The sequence below is a fragment of the Pyrus communis genome, chromosome 10 (genome assembly GCF_963583255.1).
Source record: "Pyrus communis chromosome 10, drPyrComm1.1, whole genome shotgun sequence".
Classification (NCBI taxonomy): domain Eukaryota; kingdom Viridiplantae; phylum Streptophyta; class Magnoliopsida; order Rosales; family Rosaceae; genus Pyrus; species Pyrus communis.
In genome coordinates, this window is record NC_084812.1 from 1,991,716 (window position 1) to 2,010,782 (window position 19,067).

Here is a 19,067-nt window from a genome sequence, read left to right on the forward strand (position 1 = left end):
TGGATTTGGGGCTCAATCTTTGTTGAATTCGAATGGTAATGGAAGTAAATCCAAGAGAAGGAAGAACACATGATATCTTTACCAAAATACCCTTCTATCTTTTGCTTGAATACACGCCACATAAGCAATATTTCTGCCATATTAGCACATTCTGTCACATTTTGACTTAATAAACAAAATCTCAGCAAAATAAAGTGAAAATCAAGTTTCAAGTTGCAAAGTAACGATATTTTCATTACAAGAGAAACGAATTATGGTCTATTTATAACCAGATAATGAGATTCAAACATCTCATGATTATATGATTGAATTAGGATAACAATATCTCATTGCACCAATAGTATAGTTGGTGATGGTAAAACAATCCAAGTGATTCGCGCCTTCTTGATAAGCCGGTAACTGAACGACCATCAATCAACCTTCGCCTTCTCAGGCAGTTTCAGAGATACGTAAAATCCTTGTCTGTCTGCCAATTCGGAATCGAACATTATCTCCTTTCCGTAAACAATGATGTGCAGAAAGAGAGATGACATTTCGTCCCCTCGAGTGGACAACACAACAAATTTCATAACAAAATATGTCCTATTCAGTATTGTTCCCAAATTTATTTGGAATTCGAGTTTGAGTTGTGTATGCTTCGTAATAACACAGTTTATTGCACACAAATTTGAAATAAAACCCAGTAAGTGCTTCTTGTAAGTGAAATCATCATTGCTGAATCAAAAATACCATTTCTTCAGTGTACCCGAGCTCTTTTAGTATGCCACTGAGCTGCAACAAAGCAAACAGAGAGTTATGAGAAAAAAGAAATAGAAACGGTAATGGACTAAATGGTTTTACCGCAATTAAAAAGCAGGATACTGCCCTTCTTTACCTCTCCTTGCGATCGGTCTTGAGCCCTGTCACCAGATATATGTTTCATCATCCCAGGAGGACCACATACCTGCACAAGCAATGCAGGTCGATCGATGAGATCTAATGAAAATTGAACTAGAAGATGATATCGACAAGTACATAGTGCCTCTGCAGTATGTAACACTTACCAGGATGAGAGTATCTTCACCAGGAGCAGGTAAGCCTTTAACTGCCATGTCCTTTGATATGTAACCTTTTCCCCCTATCCAACTCTTTGTTGGATTATCTACAGTGTAAAATACCTGCATTTGGTTTCAAAAAATAAAGCCACGTTTCATGAGAGAGACCATCCAAATTTGGAGTGATGCAATGATGGTATTTTATGATGAGACAAATGGTACCTTTAAATTTGGGTGGCTAGCTGCAAGTATGTCGAGTTTCTGTTTAAGCAGTATGTCATCAGGGGAGACATTCGCATAAAGAAATGACACCTAGGCCATCATCAATCGTCAATTTCACACAATTACAAAATATGCTGAGACTGTCGTATAGCGATTATTACATAGAATTGACATTGTTAAATATCACAAATATACTTACTCTATTATGTATATAAGTACACATATTAAAATGAGAAGTTCAAGATTTCAATTGGATAGACCGCAGTTGTGAATGTTGTGATGTAAAGACTAATGATATAGGCTATCTCTCACCTGAGTTGTGTCGTCAGGATTTTTCAGTATGGCCTCAATAACCTGAAGCATTGGAGTAATACCTGTACCACCGGCAATCTGTAACAAAGAATGAAATCGCACTTTCAGACAAAGAGACCACACAGATTTATCATACACCAATGATCTTAATTTTTGTAAGTATTCACGTGTATAGACACACAATGCAAGAAAGAACTGAACACCACTACCATAATTGATAAAGCTAACGACGATGCAAATGCATGGAACCCATGAGATATTCGTAAAAGGTGGAGAAAATTATTATATATTATATATTGAATTCTATACAAGTAGCTCATACCATGCCTATATGTTTCTTCATGTTGGGAGTATATCTGAGTTTTTCAATGGGCCTGCAAGAAACAGATACACCTGATTAGAAGATGATTTAGAGCATATCCACTGCTATTGCTTGTGAATGTGGATAAATTACCCCTTCATTTCAACTATGTCGCCTGGTTTTAAACTTGCGAAATGCTGGCTCATTTTTCCTTCTGGATACACCTGCATAGAGTTTCAACAAAAATGAAAGAAGCTTGAATTGCATCTAAGGGTCAATGAATCCTCAGAAACTTAACCAAATCAAGCGAATAAGTGAATATAATTGACAGCATACCTTAATTAACAAGTCAAAGTATCCCTTGGCATCTGGATCTGAAATAGGAGTATACCTGAGCATAAAGGTAAACTGAATAAACACTACAAGTCATGCAAATGAAAATATACGAGGTGACTGAAAATCAAAAAGTAAATTCAATAACTCATACAAACAGCTGCAGGTAAGAGAAATACAGAATTCAAAGACTTCCAAAGTTACATAATTAAGTCCCGGCATAAGGAGAAAATAAAAACAGCATTTAACATGAGGCCAGAAAGACTTACGGGCGTATGACATATTTTGGTTTCCCTTCAGCATCTTGTTCTAATGGAGCCCTAGTGTTACAGGATCACAGGGACAAAAAACTATATCAATAAGGAATTTCAAGACAAAGCAGAGTAATTATAAACAGAAGAGTATACCTCGTAAGGAGACATGAAGCAACATATATACCCAACTTGGCATTCGGATCAAATGTAAACCTGCCAGTTTTGGAGAAAACTAAGAGAAATCAGTCACATTGATGTTTAGACATTCTACAAGAACATGAAATCAGGACATCTTAGTATTATTGCAGGTATTTGAAGAGCTAGTGCTTCTGATCAATATAAATTTTATTTCAAATAATAGTTCTAAGGCATCTGGTGTGTCTTGAGGATATACCTGAATAATTGTGTATTATGGCTAACCCTTGCAGTATCTTGCAACTTAAATTCAACCCATTTGTCTGGATTAAGTGCTGAAAACACAGTAAACACATTTACCGAGCATGAATGTAAGGGTGAAAGAATTGGATGTGTGGCATTCACAGAAATTAAGCTTGATATACTAAGTTTCTAATCCGTTAACACAATACTTAGTTCATGATATAAAGCTTTGAGCTACATATTTAGTCTTATCAAAACTCACCCACTTTTGGGCCAGTTTGTTCTTTGATTTCATCTAGATAGACCAGTTAAAAAAAAAAAAAAAAAAGAAGGATTCTTAGCTCTCAATTAGGCCTGGTAATTCCTGACACGACCCGATAACCCGATACGACACGACACGAAATTAACAGGTGTTCGGGTCGACACGATAATGAATCAGGTCGTTATCGGGTAACCCGATAAGCACCTGTTAAGATAACAGGTTGATTCGGGTATACACGATGATAACACGATACACGATAAGCAGAATATTATTTTAATAATTTTATAACCCTAAAAAAATACTGTAATAATTATATATATTAATTTAACAATTTTATACCCCTAAAAACTGTAATAAATATATATATATATATATATATATATATTAAATTAACTATAATAATTATACCCCTAAAATATTAACTATCTATAATAATTATATGTATATAAATATATATTAAATTTTGAATTAAATTTTATAAAAACTATAATAATTATTAATTAATATGCATTCATTGATTTGATTCCATAATTGATAATTCCATTCCATTCCCTGCAGTGCCGTCCTTTTTGAAGAAAAAGAGAGGGAAAAATGAAAATTAATAGAAGTGGTGAGATTTTTTTTTTTTTTTTTTAAGTTATTAACTTTTTATTGCGTATTTGACATATCTCACTATTTTTATAATGACTCACGTGATGTACTAGTCCGTATACCAATCAATTATACGTACAAAATAAATAGATTTAAATCTACTTAATAAATAGACACACACACACACACACACACACACACACACACACCATTGAACTTGATGGAATACGAATTCTCCAAAACTAATTTCAGCGATCCCAACCGTCAAACTTGTTTGTATATGCTTCGAGATCACATCAGCAAAAAGTTGCAAATAACAAACATTCAGATATCAAGTAACGGGACAAAACTTTTCGACGGTTATAAGAGAAAAATCACAATTTAACGGTTATTTTAACTTCGATTTTGATGATTTTTTACAGCTACACTCATTGACCCTATATGAATACAATGAATGAATTTGATCTTCAATTTAAAATATTTACACAAGTGGATACCACAAAATCTTATGTTATACTTGATGAAAGAATAAATAAACTCTAACTGTTAGTCAATCTATTGTTTTTATGGGATACAAATTCTCCAAAACTAATTTCAACGATCCCTACCATCAAACTTGTTTGTATATGCTTTGAGATCACATCAGCAAAAAATCACAAAAAACAAACATTCAGAGATCAAGCAACGGGACAAAGCTTTTTAACGGTTATAAACGAAAAATCACGATTTAACGGTTATTTTAACTCCGATTTTGATGATCTTTTACAACTACACTCCTTGACCCTATATGAATACAATTTATAAATTCGACCTTCAATTTAAAATATTTACACAAGTAAATACCACAAATCTTATGTTATACTTAAAGAAAGTATAAATAAACTCAAGTGTTAGTCAATCTATAGTTTTGATGGGAAACGAATTATCCGAAACTAATTTCAACGATCCCAACCGTCAAACTTGTTTATATATGCTTCGAGATCACATCAGAAAAAAATCACAAAAAACAAACATTCAGAGATCAAGTAACAGGACAAAGCTTTTCGACGGTTATAAACAAAAAATCATGATTTAACGGTTATTTTAACTCCGATTCTGATGATTTTTTACAACTACAATCCTTGACCCTATATGAATACAATGAATAAATTCGATCTTCAATTTAAAATATTTATACAAGTGGATACCACAAAATCTTATATTATACTTAATGAAAGTATAAATAAACTCTTAAGTGTTAGTCAATCTATCATTTTGATGGGATACAAATTCTCCGAAACTAATTTCAATGATCAAAACCGTTAAACTTGTTTGTATATGCTTTGAGATCACATCAGCAAAAAATCACAAAAAACAAACATTCAGAGATCAAGTAACAGGATAAAGCTTTTCAACGGTTATAAACGAAAAATCACGATTTAACGGTTATTTTAACTCCGATTTTGATGATTTTTTACAGCTACACTCCTTAACCCTTTATAAATACAATGAATAAATTCGATCTTCAATTTAAAATATTTACACAAGTGAATACCACAAAATCTTATGTTATACTTAATGAAAGTATAAATAAACTCTAAGTGTTAGTCAATCTATCATTTTGATGGGAAACGAATTATCCGAAACTAATTTCAACGATTCCAACCGTCAAACTTGTTTGTATTTGCTTCGAGATCACATCAGCAAAAAATCACAAAAAACAAACATTCAGAGATCAAGTAACAGGACAAAGTTTTTCGACGGTTATAAAGGAAAAATCACGATTTAACGGTTATTTTAACTCCGATTTTGTTGATTTTTTACAACTACACTCCTTGACCCTATATGAATACAATAAATGAATTCGATCTTCAATTTAAAATATTTACACAAGTGGATACCACAAAATCTTATATTATACTTATGAAAGTATAAATAAACTCTTAAGTATTAGTCAATCTATCGTTTTAATGAGATACAAATTCTCTGAAACTAATTTCAACGATCAAAATCGTTAAACTTGTTTGTATATGCTTCGAGATCACATCAGCAAAAAATCGCAAAAAACAAACATTCAGAGATCAAGTAACGGGACAAAACTTTTCCACGGTTATAAACGAAAACTCACGATTTAACGGTTATTTTAACTCCGATTTTGATGATTTTTTATAGCTACACTCCTTAACTCTATATGAATATCATGAATAAACTCGATCTTCAATTTAAAATATTTACACTAGTGGATACCACAAAATCTTATGTTATACTTAATGAAAGTATAAATAAACTCTAAGTGTTAGTGAATATATTGTTTTGATAGGATACGCATTATATGAAACTAGTTTCAACGATCCAACCGTCAAACATGTTTGTATATGTTTCGTGATCGTATATGTCAAAAATTTCAAAAAACAAACGTTCAGAGAGCAAGTAACGGGCCAAAACTTTTTGACGATTATCAACGAAAAATCACGATTTAACGGTTATTTTAACTCTGATTTTGATGATTTTTTACAACTACACTCCTTGACCCTATATGAATACAATAAATGAATTCGATCTTCAATTTAAAATATTTACACAAGTGGATACCACAAAATCTTATGTTATGTTTAATGAAAGTATAAATAAACTCTAAGTGTTAGTGAATCTGTTGTTTTGATAGGATACGCATTCTACGAAACTAGTTTCAACTATCCCAACCGTCAAACTTGTTTGTATATGCTTCGAGATCGCATCAGCCAAAAATCACAAAAAACAAACATTCAGAGATCAAGTAACCGGACAAAGTTTTTCGACGGTTATAAAGGAAAAATCACGATTTAACGATTATTTTAACTCCGATTTTGATGATTTTTTACAGCTACACTCCTTGACCCTATATGAATACAATGAATGAATTCGATATTCAATTTAAAATATTTACACTAGTGGATACCACAAAATCTTATATTATACTTAATGAAAGTATGAATAAACTCTTAAGTATTAGTCAATCTGTCATTTTAATGGGATACGCATTCTACGAAACTAATTTCAACGATCCAACCGTCAAACATGTTTGTATATACTTTGAGGTCACATAAACCAAACATTCAGAGATCAAGTAACGGGACAAAACTTTTCGACGGTTATAAAGGAAAAATCACGATTTAACGGATATTTTAACTCCGATTTTGATGATTTTTTACAGCCACATTCCTTGACCCTATGTGAATATCATGAATGAATTCGATCTTCAATTTAAAATATTTACACTAGTGGATACCACAAAATCTTATGTTATACTTAATGAAAGTATAAATAAACTCTAAGTGTTAGTGAATCTATTGTTTTGATGGGATACGCATTATATGAAACTAGTTTCAACGATCCAACCGTCAAACATGTTTGTATATGTTTCGAGATCGCATATGTCAAAAATTTAAAAAAACAAACGTTTAGAGAGCAAGTAACGGGCCAAAACTTTTTGACGATTATCAACGAAAAATCACGATTTAACGGTTATTTTAACTCCGATTTTGATGATTTTTTACAACTACACTCCTTGACCCTATATGAATACAATGAATGAATTCGATCTTCAATTTAAAATATTTACACAAGTGGATACCACAAAATCTTATGTTATGTTTAATGAAAGTATAAATAAACTCTAAGTGTTAGTGAATCTATTGTTTTGATAGGATACGCATTCTACGAAACTAGTTTCAACGATCCCAACCGTCAAACTTGTTTGTATATGTTTCGAGATCGCATCAGCCAAAAATCACAAAAAACAAACATTCAGAGATCAAGTAACGGGACAAAGTTTTTCGACGGTTATAAACGAAAAATCACGATTTAACGATTATTTTAACTCCGATTTTGATGATTTTTTACAGCTACACTCCTTGACCCTATATGAATACAATGAATGAATTCGATCTTCAATTTAAAATATTTACACTAGTGGATACCACAAAATCTTATGTTGTACTTAATGAAAGTATGAATAAACTCTTAAGTATTAGTCAATCTATCATTTTAATGAGATACGCATTCTACGAAACTAATTTCAACGATCCAACCGTCAAACATGTTTGTATATATTTTGAGATCACATAAACCAAATATTCAGAGATCAAGTAACAGGACAAAACCTTTCCACGGTTATAAACGAAAAATCACGATTTAACGGATATTTTAACTCCGATTTTGATGATTTTTAACAGCCACACTCCTTGACCCTATGTGAATATCATGAATGAATTCGATCTTCAATTTAAAATATTTACACTAGTAGATACCACAAAATCTTATGTTATATTTAATGAAAGTATAAATAAACTCTACGTGTTAGTGAATCTATTGTTTTGATGGGATACGCATTATATGAAACTAGTTTCAACGATCCAACCGTCAAACATGTTTGTATATGTTTCGAGATCGCATATGTCAAAAATTTAAAAAAACAAACGTTTAGAGAGCAAGTAACGGGCCAAAACTTTTTGACGATTATCAACGAAAAATCACGATTTAACGGTTATTTTAACTCCGATTTTGATGATTTTTTACAACTACACTCCTTGACCCTATATGAATACAATGAATAAATTCGATCTTCAATTTAAAATATTTACACAAGTGGATACCACAAAATCTTATGTTATGTTTAATGAAAGTATAAATAAACTCTAAGTGTTAGTGAATCTATTGTTTTGATAGGATACGCATTCTATGAAACTAGTTTCAACGATCCCAACCGTCAAACTTGTTTGTATATGTTTCGAGATCGCATTAGCCAAAAATCACAAAAAACAAACATTCAGAGATCAAGTAACGGGACAAAGTTTTTCGACGGTTATAAACGAAAAATCACGATTTAACGATTATTTTAACTCCGATTTTGATGATTTTTTACAGCTACACTCCTTGACCCTATATGAATACAATGAATGAATTCGATCTTCAATTTAAAATATTTACCCTAGTAGATACCACAAAATCTTATGTTATATTTAATGAAAGTATAATTAAACTCCAAGTGTTAGTGAATCTATCGTTTTGATGGGATACGCATTCTACGAAAATAATTTCAATGATCTAACCGTCAAACTTGTTTGTATATACTTCAAGATCGCATACGCAAAAAATCGCAAAAACCAAAATTCAGAGATGAATTCGATCTTCAATTTAAAATATTTACACTATTGGATACCACAAAATCTTATGTCATGATGATCGATGAAAATTGAGGATTTTGTAAAAGGAATAACATGCAAGCTCTGAGTTCCATTGGCAAGGTTTAAACTTTTAAGAAAGACTTCACAACCTTGAAAACAAAAACTCTTTCATTTTGCATATCATTGCACATTTAATATTTTGTAATAGATTAGTAGTGTATGGATGTTTGTTTATTAGGCTCTTATTTTTAAGTGTAGATGTAGTACTTAAACGACAAATGTGATTTAATGTTTTGAAGTAATATTTATGTGGTAATGTGTGGTATGTGCAAATTTAAGAAAAAAAACATTTTTCTTAACGGGTCATAGCTAGTCATAACGGGTCGGGTCACTTTATCGGTTGGGTAAAGTGACCCGACCTGTTAAGGACCCGTTAAGATAACAGTTGTTACACGAAAACGACACGAACACGACAGACATGACCCGTTTGCCAGGCCTACTCTCAATACAGAAGAAGAACCTGAATCCTAAACCCTTAATGACAAGTAAGTTGCTATACGGGCAAATATAAATCAAACCATAATGAGCAGGAAAAGACAATGAAAAACCTTTTATTGCATTAGGAAACCTATAAAACCAACAGAGCAGTGATTATCCATGAAAACGTTAATGTCGCTCAGAAGGGTCATCTTGCAGTAGTAAACCAGCAATAAAAGGTATTCTGATCACACACCGGGATATCTGATCCTGTGCTCTTTTCGTTTTCATAGTTATACCATGCAGGCATACACAACTTCTAATTACTATCCGACGATGAACATCACTAACGCAACACCATAAATGAAACCAGTTCATCAAACGCAATCTACACTAGCTTGAAAATCCCCATTACTCCAAACATTCTAAGCTAATTAGACAAGAATCCAAATACATAAACAATTAATCAACAACAAAGACCTGAACAAACAAAATTCAAATACCTAATTATACTATCTGTAGTTTACAACTAAATAAACCCAGAATCGAATATCGAAAAGAAAACAAAAACACCATCACAAACACACCCATTTCTTTAAACGCTCAAAACCATCAGGAGAAATTATACTTTCTTAAAAAACCCAATTGGGGCCACAAAATTCCTGAGCTAAAACCCACATTGTATCAGTAATAAATCAACAATCTGATCAATACCCAGATGAAATGAGCAGGAGAAATTACCAAATCCGGCGAGGAATGGTAGCAGAGATAGGAGATTCCGCCGGAGACGGCTGCGACTGCTCCGAAGGGAATGCGGAAGCTGGACTTCGATTGACCTCGAAACGAGCTGTTGAAGGCGATCGGCGCCGCCTTGGCGAGCCTTTGGAAGAAGGTAGCCATTGGAAGAAGCAAAGCACAAATGCTGCTGGCCACTTGCCTTGCTGATTTCCCACTACTCTTGGCGACGTTTCCAGTTTCCACTTTCGTGGGAAAAGTCTTAACGTTTCTGGCGTGGAAGTCAGTGATTACTGGGCCCAATAGCCACAAGGCCCAATTTATGGATTGGATACTTTTCACTGGGTGGGCCGGGAATTCAAATATGGGCCTTGACTGATGAAGTTATGAGACATAGGTCGAAGCTTAAGGCCTGATGTGCTCTCAATTTCCAGTGGACCGGTGCCTCAATGTGAAAAAAGAAACCTTTCCTCTCGTGGAAAGTACTGATAATCCATGTGTTTTATGAGTCCTGTTAAGATACAAGTATCTAACCAATACAAACACTTAAAAATATTACTTTATGAGTCCCATTAAGATATAAGTAGGTAACCAATACGAACACTTGAAGAGAGTTTCACGTCAAATTTGTTGAAATTCGACATGGCCTTCCACATACATAAAGTTTTTTGGATCAGATTTGTTGAAATTTGAGTGTCGATGAAAGAAAATTGAAGACAAAGAAGCAGACTCAACGACGAATTTAGGTCGTCGCACTTTTGAGATGCAATGTGAAGTCGAGAGCATCAGCATCCATGGATTTGGGGCTCAATCTTTGTTGAATTCGAATGGTAATGGAAGTAAATCCAAGAGAAGGAAGAACACATGATATCTTTACCAAAATACCCTTCTATCTTTTGCTTGAATACACGCCACATAAGCAATATTCCTGCCATATCAGCACATTCTGTCACATTTTGACTTAATAAACAAAATCTCAGCAAAATAAAGTGAAAATCAAGTTTCAAGTTGCAAAGTAACGATATTTTCATTACAAGAGAAACGAATTATGGTCTATTTATAACCAGATAATGAGATTCAAACATCTCATGATTATATGATTGAATTAGGATAACAATATCTCATAGCACCAATAGTATAGTTGGTGATGGTAAAACAATAAATCATTATAATCAATTGTAAATTCAACAAGTGGGATAAAAGAACAATAAACAAAATAAAGAACACAAGCACAATGATGACAGTGTTTTATCGTTTCTAATTTAATGGTGAGATTTTCTTGTCATGAGTAGGATTATATATATACATATATATATATATATATATATATATATATATATATATTGTTAAAATTGATGTATAGCATTGTTGTTTTCATGCAAAATATAAACCAGGAACGAACGACAAGCATGCAACGTGGGTCTCTCAACCTGAAAAGCTTTAAATATGAGCCAAGCAAAACACAGCATTCATTAAGATTGCATGAATCTCATTTGCTAGGACAAGGAGGAGATCTAAAACATATTTTCAATGTGAGTGGAACACGATTATATACATCATGTGTCATTATAGAAATAGATAAATAATTTAAAAAAAAAATATTTCTCTGATTGTATAATAATATATGACGTACTACTCTGTGTTGCGAACAAAAACCTCTCTCGTAGTTTATAACTGGTATACTATGCTAGCGGAAAAAAAATAAAAAAAAATAAAAAAAAAAAAAAAATAAAGAAGAAGAAGAAAGATATTTAGAGTTGTTTATTATTATCGATACTATTATTAAGAGAACCCTCATTTTCAACTTTTTGCCATTTTTTCCCTATTTTGCCCTCAATTTTGATACACAATACTTACATAAGAAGGGCAAAATGGTAATTTGCATATTTTGGGAAAAGGACAATCATATCCCTATTTTTCCTACTTTACTCGCTTTTGATACACAATATTTACATAAAGAGCACAAAACAGTAATTATATAATAGTAAGATAAAATATGCACTTATTAAGAGAAATGGTCCCACCATCATTATTTTTAAAATTTTAAAAACTAATCACTCCTTAATAAATAAAAAAATGTAATATTAAAATAAAATATGCACTTATCCATGGATTTGGGGCTCAATCTTTGTTGAATTCGAATGGTAATGGAAGTAAATCCAAGAGAAGGAAGAACACATGATATCTTTACCAAAATATCCTTCTATCTTTTGCTTGAATACATGCCACATAAGCAATATTTTTGCCATGTCAGCACATTCTGTCACATTTTGACTTAATAAACAAAATCTCAGCAAAATAGAGTGAAAATCAAGTTTCAATTTGCAAAGTAACAATATCTTCATTACAAGAGAAACGAATTATGGTCTATTTATAACCAGATAATGAGATTCAATCATCTCATGATTATATGATTGAATTAGGATAACAATATCTCATAGCACCAATAGTATAGTTGGTGATAGTAAAACAATAAATCATTATAATCAATTGTAAATTCAACAAGTGGGATTAAAGAACAATAAACAAAATAAAGAACACAAGCACAATGATGACAGTGTATTTATAGTTTCCAATTTAATGGTGAGATTTTTTTGTCATGAGCAGGATTATATATATACATACATACATATATATATATATATATATATATATATATATATATTGTTAAAATTGATGTATAGCGTTGTTGTTTTCATGCAAAATATAAGCCAGGAACGAACGACAAGCATGCAACGTGGGTCTCTCAACCTGAAAAGCTTTAAATATGAGCCAAGTAAAACACAACATTCATTAATATTGCATGAATCTCATTTGCTAGGACAAGGAGGAGATCTAAAACTTATTTTCAATGTGAGTAGAACACGATTATATACATCATGTGTCATTATAGAAGTAGATAAATAATTTTAAAAAAAATATTTCTCTGATTGTATAATAATGTATGACGTACTACTCTGTGTTGCGAACAAAAACCTCTCTCGTAGTTTATAACTAGTATACTATGCTAGCGGAAAAAAAAGAAAGAAAAAAAGATATTTAGAGTTGTTTATTATTATCTATACTATTATTAAGAGAACCCTCCTTTTCAACTTTTTGCCATTTTTTCCCTATTTTGCCCTCACTTTTGATACACAATACTTACATAAGGAGGGCAAAATGGTAATTTGCATCTTTTGAGAAAATGACAATCATATCCCTATTTTTCCTATTTTACTCACTTTTGATACACAATATTTGCATAAAGAGCACAAAACAGTAATTATGTAATAGTAAGATAAAATATGCACTTATTAAGAGAAATGGTCCCACCATCATTATTTTTAAAATTCGTTTTTATTTTTAAAATTTTAAAAACTAATCACTCCTTAATAAAAAAAAAATGTAATATTAAGATAAAATGTGCACTTATCCATGGATTTGGGGCTTAATCTTTGTTGAATTCGAATGGTAATGGAAGTAAATCCAAGAGAAGGAAGAACACATGATATCTTTACCAAAATACCCTTCTATCTTTTGCTTGAATACATGCCACATAAGCAATATTTTTGCCATGTCAGCACATTCTATCACATTTTGACTTAATAAACAAAATCTCAACAAAATAGAGTGAAAATCAAGTTTCAAGTTGCAAAGTAACGATATTTTCATTACAAGAGAAACGAATTATGGTCTATTTAAAACCAGCTAATGAGATTCAAACATCTCATGATTATATGATTGAATTAGGATAACAATATCTCATAGCACCAATAGTATAGTTGGTGATAGTAAAACAATAAATCATTATAATCAATTGTAAATTCAACAAGTGGGATTAAAGAACAATAAACAAAATAAAGAACACAGGCACAATGATGACAGTGTATTTATCGTTTCTAATTTAATGGTGACATTTTCTTGTCATGAGTAGGATTATATATATACATACATATATATATTGTTAAAATTGATGTATAGCGTTGTTGTTTTCATGCAAAATATAAGTCAGGAACGAACGACAAGCATGCAACGTGGGTCTCTCAACCTGAAAAGCTTTAAATATGAACCAAGCAAAACACAACATTCATTAAGATTGCATGAATCTCATTAGGACAAGGAGGAGATCTAAAACATATTTTCAATGTGAGTGGAACACGATTATATACATCACGTGTCATTATAGAAATAGATAAATAATTTTAAAAAAATATTTCTCTGATTGTATAATAATATATGGCGTACTACTCTGTGTTGCGAACAAAAACCTCTCTCGTCATTTATAACTGGTATACTATGCTTGCGGAAAATAAAAAAAGAGAAGAAGAAAGATATTTAAAGTTGTTTATTATTATCTATAATATTATTAAGAGAACCCTCCTTTTCAACTTTTTACCATTTTTTCCCTATTTTGCCCTCACTTGTGATACACAATACTTATATAAGGAAGGCAAGATGGTAATTTGCATCTTTTGAGAAAATGATAATCATATCCTTATTTTTTCTATTTCACTCACTTTTGATACACAATATTTACATAAAGAACACAAAACAATAATTATGTAATAGTTATATAAAATATGCACTTATTAAGAGAAATGGTCCCACCATCATTATTTTTTTAATTTTAAAAACTAATCACTCCTTAATAAAAAATGTATTATTAAGATAAAATATGCACTTATCAAGATAAATTGTCCCACCATCATTATTTCATACTCTTTTTAAAATTTTAAAAACTAATCATACTCCTTAATAAAAAAACAAAAAATAAAATGAAATTGTTCACACACAGAATGTGTGTTCATCTGCTAATAATTCTATTAGGAAAATGAGTCACGACTGGAGCACCAAACATCCATTGATTGTTGTGAAAATGGGATGGCAGTCAAGTGTGGTAGATGCCGGCTGGCTTGAAGAAAATGTTATTTAAGTTGGAATACAGTTTGGTTCATTAAGTGTAATAATATAATTAATTAAAATTTTTTAAAAATTTTAAACTAATTATATTATTACTCTTAATGTGCTGAGAATCTCTTCTAGGTTTAGAGTGACGGTAGTATAATCGAAGCAAATTTGGGTTTGGCTGAAGCCGATTGGTCGGCTAATGCAATTTACCGTCAACTTACTAATGAAAAAGGCAAAAACTCCCACGTAAGCAAATTGACAAAACAAAATACAACACATAATAAATAGTTCTACTTTTAATTGCATTGATGCATTTTGTTTGGTAAACTGTTGACTCTAATCTTCTTTGTACTAATTATTTCCTATATATTATGTAATTGATATGTTGTTCTTAGTAAAGGTTTCCTATTAATTATGTATTGTTATAAGCTTATATATGTATATTTTACGAGAAGCGATAGAGTGGTATTTCATTCAATATAATTAACAAATACAACGGGTGTCAATTAGGTACATAGCTCTAATGATCAAAAAATTAATCTATATATCATATAGAAGGACTTATATGTCTACACACTTTGTGATAAACCCGCACAATTGTTGTGTTCATATGTGGTAGCATATAGGTCACATGTTCAAGTCGTAGAAACAACATATTTGCAAAGCCAAGGTAAGGTTACGTTCGATAGACGTTTCTCCACCCCCTCTCTGATGCTCGCAAAGCAAAAAGCCTTGTTGGCTTAGAGTCATTCTTTTAACCGTTAGCTGATGAAATATGAACTTCACTAACATTAAGATCATCAAACTAACCCAAAGATAACATAAGCTACTAATATTTATACCTATGTACGAGTTATATAAATATATCGGTCTCAACCTATATGATCGTCATTTACCACGTATGTCACTTTGATTGGTCATGGAAACAGGGAAACAAAATGCACAATATGTTTATGAATATTATACCGAACTTGGAAAATGACATTTCTATTTGGCTCTCTGTTTTATTGATTAGTCAGAAGAATATAAGTTCTTGAATAATTGAGTACGATCACCAAATCACCAATGCTTTCAATCCAATTTTGTTGTACATGTGTGTGATGTGTCGATCCCTCGTCGATGCATTGAACAATTGCTTTTTGGTAAAATGAAGGATGATAACTCATATTCTGATTATCGTTGTGATCTTAAACGAGATTTTTAATTATCTATTTCTTTTAGCGTCAAAGTGTAACACTAACTTCCCACAATTATCTCAAAATTCTCATTAAGTCTCATTAAGCGTCCTTTGAACTTACTGAAACGAGTGCTTTTATCTCGAAATTATTTGGTTTCCTTGTTTCAAAAAAGTCATCATTGATCAAATCAATAATGAGTTTTGAAAATATAAATAACAGTTTCTTTCTTATTTGAAAAATATGTAAGACGTTAACACTTTAAAAAATGGAGTGGGAAAGTGACACTTGTCATTATGTTAGTCACGATCAATCTTCAAATAATCGAAACCGGATCCCTCTAAATCTGTAGGAACTGAGCCGAAGGATCATGGAATCCAAGTGATTGAAATTTGATCCAACAGCTACAATTATTATAACTTTTAGAAGGGTCCTTTGTTTGTAACCATTAGATCAAATTTCAACAGTTCAGATCTCATGATCCTTAAGTTCAATTCCTACATATCTGGAGGGGATCCAGTTCCCAAATAATTAGTACAATCACCAAATGGTTTTGATCTAATTTTTTTTTTTTTTTAGAACAAGGAAAGTACATTCCAGGGCACAAAGGCCAAATAGAAGACAAGAAAGCCTACGAAGAGGCAAACAACAAACATGATAAAGCAAGGAAGGCGATGAAAAGGGATACAAACAAAGATGCTTCAACCAAGCAGAAGCGTCACCCCCGACACTGCCACCTACAACTAAAAAGGACAAGGAAGACCATCATTATTCAAAATAAAAACCAGCGAAGATGGGGGCCTAACGACCCAAACAACATCACACAGCTCCGCACAATCTCGCGACATAAGAGCATCTGCCGCCATATTGGCTGATCTTAGGACCCAAGACCAATGATAATTCTGGAAAGCTTCCCCCATCATTTTCACCCTTTCTAAAATAGAAAAAGCCTCCCAACTGCCATTTTCCAAAGAATTAGAAAGGTAAGAGACAACCTCGGAAGAGTCAGATTCCAAAATTACCTCAGAAAAACCCAATGAAGCACCCAATTTGCATGTGATGTGTGGATCGCCCATTGATGTATTGAACAATGCCTTTTTGTCATTTAAGACTTCAAAAAAGTTATTATGTACTTATTGCAATACAACCGAAGTTAGAAAATTATCCTTTAACTTGTAAAATAAAATTTGAAGTATTTATAACAATTTTCAACTTCTGCAAATACAAATAGCAACGCCCTTTTGTTGTTGCGAAATATCTTCAAGATTAACACTACAACAATCAAGCCTTTTTACTGGATTAGGCTGCGTTTTTTTTAATAAAAAGTTTAGGAGAAGGAGAGGGTATCCCATCTGAGGATCAGAGTATACCACAAGCTTTTTGAAGACTTACAGAGGGGTCTTAGCTCATTCTTTGATTTTTGTCAATAAGTTGTTTACTAATTTACCTGACTCGAAATGAAAACCAGTGTGATTACTATAATACCCTTATTCCAAAATCCTAAAGCGGTGGGTTTGTTGTGTGCAAACTTGAAATTTTAAAAATATTAAGAGGGCATAATAGGTAGAAAAAATGCATTCCCATTCCCTCTCTATTCCGGAACTCAAATACCACTTTCATCAAGGGAGTTCGATTCCTCCATTTTGGGAAGTTGGATTCCTTAATTTGTGCGGGGCCCGCCACTCCTTTGATTCCTCCAAAATTAGTAAACGCTTGAATACTTCATAATCAGAATTCAACTTCTCGTTTTGATTCCGATTACGGGTATATAAGCATACCTTTACTGAATTCTAGGTGTATTCTAGGTTGTAGGATTAATCAAAATTTATATTCACCAAATCAGTTGGTTGAGCACTCACAAATCACAATCATGGGATTCACACCAAACACAAACAGTCACTCGTTACTTTTCACAAGCAACAGCCACTTGTTACTACTTAGGTACTGACTAGTGGCCCAATAAGAACAAAACACATGTCACAACTTTAATTTAATAAACTTGTAACCAAACACAATTTTAACCATACATCCAAACATCCCCTTTCTCCCTCAAAGGCTCACCATTCCAACCTCACTACTCCTTGCTTCTGCCATGGGATCAACGCCAGAAACCTTGTCCTTCCCAACGCCTCCAGGAACCTCATCTTCTCCGTCGGTGCCACCCACATCTGACCTTTCTCTGTCAACTCTGCCCAAAAAATCCCCCTATTCTTTATTGTGGAAGCCATGGCAACACCCCGTCGCCGTCGTCGGACTTCTCCTTAGTGGAATCTTTGGCAGTTCCGAATACCAACCTTCTCCCAAATTTCACTAAATAATTTCAACCTGCTTCATAATTTTTTCTTATAGATGAAATTTCCTTTATAAGATTAGCAAGATGGATCAGATCTTTCATGGGTTTCGTGAAATTTGAGAGGGTGAAGCTACCATGACTTCGGGAGAAAGGAGAGCAGGTGGTTGGTGAAGATGTGGCAGCAATGCTTTGTAGTGAGAAAGAAGATGGATGTTTGGATACTAGTACAAGAGATGAAATGGTGTGTTTGGTTAGAAAGATAGTAAGAGGATTTTATTTGATGTTTTAAATTTAGTGGTCCTAATAGGATGGTCAGCAACTACGGTACTTCCTGTTGAGTACTCAAGTATTGTTCTTTGACAAGGCAAACTGATTAGGAATTGCTGCATTCTTCCTGAATAGCCTGGAAGACATCAAGTCACTTTGAAAGTATTACCTAAATTCTATCGAAAGCCTATAAAACAAAGAGCTACTATCATTTTTTCATTATGGATTAATTTTATATTTCAACGGCTGACAATGCTGCTATGGCAAAACCGAATAGGACAGGAGTTGTGTAGATTTCATTTACCTTTTTATGATTGGACATTGAATGTGTTTACTTTGTTTGCTTATATAACACCCTGCAAAATGTTGCAAGATCGTGTCTTTTTCTGCATTCTACTTGCA

The 19,067-nt window shown here is 32.5% G+C and overlaps 1 protein-coding gene across 1 annotated transcript; it reads right to left on the reverse strand.

Moving 5' to 3' along the window:
• Nucleotides 1-843: 843 nt before the first annotated feature.
• LOC137746907 (NADH-cytochrome b5 reductase 1-like) lies at nucleotides 844-18,333 on the reverse strand. The gene is made up of 12 exons (XM_068486919.1): nucleotides 18,167-18,333; nucleotides 16,891-17,062; nucleotides 10,050-10,260; nucleotides 2,851-2,926; nucleotides 2,610-2,669; nucleotides 2,472-2,522; nucleotides 2,206-2,260; nucleotides 2,023-2,093; nucleotides 1,891-1,942; nucleotides 1,257-1,646; nucleotides 1,044-1,157; nucleotides 844-943 (listed from the first exon to the last, which is right to left on the reverse strand). The coding sequence occupies exons 1-10, from the start codon at nucleotides 18,331-18,333 to the stop codon at nucleotides 1,545-1,547; spliced, it is 1,017 nt and encodes a 338-aa protein (XP_068343020.1). The 3' UTR covers nucleotides 844-943; nucleotides 1,044-1,157; nucleotides 1,257-1,544.
• Nucleotides 18,334-19,067: the final 734 nt, after the last annotated feature.